Genomic DNA, 4885 nt, shown 5'->3' on the forward strand with positions numbered 1-4885 from the left:
ATATATATATATATATATATATATATATATATATATATATATAAAATCGTAATAAGTACGTAAGGATACATTATCGGTAGATTTCGATTAGATCAGGCTGAACTCGTTTTGCTTCTTATCCGATGCAGCGGTCAATACAGCTAATGCGATACTGTCGACAAGCGGAAGTCAAACGTCCAAGGATCAATTACAAAATAGCAGATGGAAACGCCGCTGATCTTGTTTCCAATAGCTCGGGAGCGTTGTGACGTATTTTCAGAGGCCATGATCGCGACGCGACACGTCCAAATTCCGCCCGGGCGGGTTCGTCTTGACTCGACACTAGTTTCCGTATTCCAAATAATGAAATGGACGCCAGATGCGGAGACAGCCGCATTACCAGGGGGTCAGATCCCCGGATTCTTCCGCACGATCGGCGGACGCCCGCCCGGTACAGGCGCGACTAACTCTCGCGATAGTTATCCACGGAGGCTCAGAGCTCAGAAGAGCGTGCAATAACGATATAGACACGAGTTTCCCGATGTTTACAACGGTTTATTGAATATTACGCAATACAAAATATACGCGACGCTACGCTACGCTAAACACGGAATACGCTACACGAATTTATACAAGGTCCCCGCTATCCAGTACGCTATTTACCGCAAGGCAGCTCGCACACCGCTGGTTCACATTAGCCGTGAAAGTCTATTGAGTTTCACGCGTCGCTAGTGCACGTTAGTAACTGGAAGCGGAGGACTTACGCACTGAAGCTTCCGGTATAGCCCTCGGCCCTGGCGAGCTCCGGGAGGTGCGTCCACGGCCGGTCATCCTTGGAGTTCCTGGGGTCCGTCCGCTTTTTATTCCTTCGGGTCCGACTGTCCTCCTCTGGCCGATGCTCCTGCTTTTTGCCTGGCACTCACTCTCTCACTGCCGAGTAACCACGAGACTAGCGAATACCTCGACGAATTGTATTTCTTGAATGCTTTGAACGTTAACTACTTCTCGAGCGGGAGCCACAGGGAAGAAGAGGTTCCCTGGCGTGGCCTTGGCCTATTTATCAGTACCGCGAAGCGGTGCTTCCGCCTCCTGATCGCGGGACGGTTTCCCTTCCTATCGCCTCGCTGTTGTCGGTTCGGGTTACGGCGAAGCGCTATGAACTGTTCGCCATACAGTGTTTTTTGTGACGGGCTAAAATGCCACCACATCACAGCGTGTAATTAGATATCAAGTTTTACATTCGGTTCACAGCGGCGGTTCACGGCGAACCTAAATTTGACTTCAAAGTCCCTTGAACTCATCCCAGCCACCCATGTCGCAGCAAAGGTATACGCAGCACTTAATTAGAGAGTATATCTGATGCGCATTGCAAATACTACTTGCACTTTGTGCGGACCGGTCTAATGACACGTCAGTGACACTTATTTGCTTGCATAAATCATGCACGGCTCGGGTAGCCGAGAGGCGCGCGCAGAACTTAGCCGGGAAATCGATGTCCCGTGTTCCCAAAACTTTAGTGCCACTTGTACTTAAGTATAAGGTTGCTCATGCACGAACTAAAATTGTTTTCTATATGCGTGCACGAAACGTACGCAGTGTATCCACCGACGAGTAAGTAGATGGTCGCGGTACATTGTTGCTTCGGGCAATTTATAATTCGCGACGCAGTTCGAAACGAAAATCTATTTGTAATTTAGCATTGGTGCATGTTACATTTGTATATTGCTGTGATAATGGTTAGTGGACCGTAGAAGTGTCTTTTTTACGAGCACAGCTCTTCTTCTGTCGCCACTTTTAGTCTCAGACGATCTTAAGAGACCGTGGAAATAATTAATCGTATCGTTGATGTGTGATAATATAAATCTCCTTTAAGAGATTTTCGAAAAATATTTTTTCCTCGTTAACTTTTTGCAGCGAGACGCTGTTATTTCACCTATAAAACTCTCTATTCAATACATTTATTTATACTTGTGTGACGATCACACAAATCACAAGTGCATTCGTAATCTGTATCATATTGTTTGTTGCTGATAAAGCGACACTGCATCCTGTGATCTTAGTCGGGACAGATGTATATACACGCATGTACATAATTCCCAGGTCGTCTGTCGCAACATACGTAATTGTTCGTTGTATATGTATCCGGAGAATATGTGAAACAAGAGCAGAATTATCTTTCGCGTACTCACACGAAACCACTGTTATATCTTTCTTGTGCCAAAAGACCGCGGGAGAAGAGTGAATATACTCATGTGACGTTTTCAGGCACGATCACCTGCCAGGTATGAGTTGGAACAGTCAGGAAGACGAAGCACGCAAGGGGAAACATGTGTTGTCCATTGAACGTTACATTCCGTTTTTGCTGGTAGCGCTTAAGTACGCCCGAATGTGTCCCGCTGAGTCGTTTCCGACATATAAAATAGTATTCTTAACGGGACTGGTGGTTTTCATAATCGTAACAATATTTCTGAATGTACTGTCGGAAGTTGCCATAATTGTAATAGGCATAGATGGAGATGGGATTGCTGATGTCATCAGTGTATCCTCTACGTGGGTCGTAGGTCTACTAAAATGGTGTTATTGTACAATATACAATAGAAGACTTTTCGATATCGTGAAGAAATTGGAAAGATGTCATGTGTTTTGTCAACGTATTGACAGTACTATGGAAGGTACGCAAGCTACTCACTGTTGTCAGCGTGACTTATCCATATATCCCTATATGTATTTCTAGATTTATCCTATAAGACAATTTTTGTAATATATATGTTATCAGCTTGAGAATCAAGAGAGATTATGGTTATTGCTATCGCAGCATACATGACTATATATGTTTTCATCAAATCATGGGTTATTTTTAAGATTCTAACGTTTAATAATTCCCTCAGAGATGCGATCAGCTTTCTGATAATGCATAAAGTTTTTTCTTTCGCGTTTCATTAATATTTATTTCTATATACTAAGATTACTAGAACGGCAACTTTTTAGGACGCGAAATTTATATGAATGAAATTGAATCCGCACGGCAGTATTGCAACGTCTTCTTCGTATGGTGGTTATGCATGTGTAACTTCACAGTTCTTCAGTGGTGTGTTGCCCCGCTGCTATCAGGAACTTACAAGATGTACTTGATCAATGATACATTTACAGACAGAGATTTGCCTTATATCGCATGGTTTCCGTTAGATACTCACAGCAGTTATAATTATATTTTTCTGTATATGGTGCAGGCATTCGGAATGTTCTCTTGTGTTTTTGGAATTGCTTATTTCGATTGCTTTTACGTTTCAATGCTGATTGTCATCTCTGCACAACTTCAATACATCAATACGATACTAACCAAAACTCAACACACTGAGAACAAACGGTAAAGTTATTATATCATTAACATCCATATATTTGCTCATTACTATTACCAGATATTAAATGAAAATGTAATATTGAAATTGCAGAGCGCCAGAGACGGTATCCAGCCTCATGAAAAAATTAAAAAATTGTGTGGCATGTCATGCTGAAATTATAGAGTAATATCTTTATTTCTAATATTATAATTATAACAATTGAAACAATTCTAGGAGAACTTTAATATAACGTTATTTAATATAACGTAATTATGTAATTTTCGCAAAGATCTATGACTGTATTAATAAATTCTAAAATATAATCATTAACAAATAGCAGCATCTTTGAGGGAAATATATAATTTTAGATTTTTAGATAAATTACAAACTTTTGCCAGCCCGATTATGTTCGCCCAATGCATCGAAACATTATTTGTCCTTTGTTTAGTCTCCTTCGAAGCGTCAGCAGTCAAGCTTACGGTACGAATTATTTTATTGATATCTTCGATATAGAGGCATTCGACTCTACCGTACACAATCTATGTTTTCCCCTGAAGTTTGGGAGATTAAACTAAAAAATTTATATTCCAACAGATGGATAAAGAAAATGCTCTCGTATTGATTAAACTGATTGGATACTTCTTAGCTGTTTCAATTCAACTGGGATCCTTCTGTATCTTCGCTACTCAAATTACACATTTAGTTAGTCGTGTACACAAAAATACTAAAACTTCATCTTTTTCTAATAAGTTCCTAGGAATTTTACAATTAAAAACTGTATAATAGAATATCAGATTTAAAAAATCGAATAACTATTATATTAATTTTAATCTGTTATGCTATTTCAGGCATTGCAAATTCCGCATTCGGTATATTCCTGCGGATGGGAGATTACGATTTTCGAACAAAAGCAGGAATCCGGTACCAATAAAACATTTAAGTGCTCTGATATCGATGCATTGATACAAATGATAATGTTGCAAGCACAGAGACCGATTATGTTGACAGGTGGTCCATTTTACATACTTTCAATGGAAACTTTCAGAGCCGTAAGCAGTTAGAAATTGATCTATATCATCGGTGTCATCGATTTTATTTTACTGCTGCACCAATCTTTATAACATTGCGGAAGACACAGTCAATCACATTTGTCTTGTGAATTATTGTGCACAACTGTAAACTAATCTTCTTTAATTAATAACCAAATATGTACGTAATCATTTGGAAATTGATAGAGGACATTTTTTGTTCGGTTCAACCTAATATGCAAATAAACAGCGACAGATGTCATCATAGCTCATCTACCGTATAACACGCGATCATTCATGGATCTTCTTTGATTAATAACTTAGAATTTCACGTGTTGTTTGTAAAATGATAGAGAAATTTTTTGTTCAGTTTGACCTAATCTATAAATTGCGGTTCCTCTGTGAGTTACCGAAAACCTTATAGATATGGATCGCAATAATAAATTCTGTTCACACACACACACACACACACACACACACACACACACACACACACACACACACACACACACACACACACACACACACACACACACA

The 4885-nt window shown here is 39.7% G+C and overlaps 1 protein-coding gene across 1 annotated transcript; it reads left to right on the plus strand.

Annotated features, from left to right (window-relative positions):
• Positions 1 to 1385: 1385 nt before the first annotated feature.
• Positions 1386 to 4381, plus strand: LOC116850268. Its single transcript, XM_032828334.1, has 7 exons — positions 1386 to 1590; positions 2245 to 2659; positions 2952 to 3346; positions 3432 to 3503; positions 3689 to 3800; positions 3915 to 4022; positions 4169 to 4381. Exons 1-7 carry the CDS (start codon positions 1472 to 1474, stop codon positions 4379 to 4381), a joined length of 1434 nt encoding a protein of 477 aa, XP_032684225.1. The 5' UTR covers positions 1386 to 1471.
• The last annotated feature ends 504 nt before the right edge of the window (positions 4382 to 4885 follow it).

Source organism: Odontomachus brunneus, unplaced genomic scaffold, assembly GCF_010583005.1.
Source record: "Odontomachus brunneus isolate Ranch 3 - 2012 unplaced genomic scaffold, Obru_v1 Obru_scaffold_140, whole genome shotgun sequence".
Taxonomy (NCBI): Eukaryota; Metazoa; Arthropoda; class Insecta; order Hymenoptera; family Formicidae; genus Odontomachus; species Odontomachus brunneus.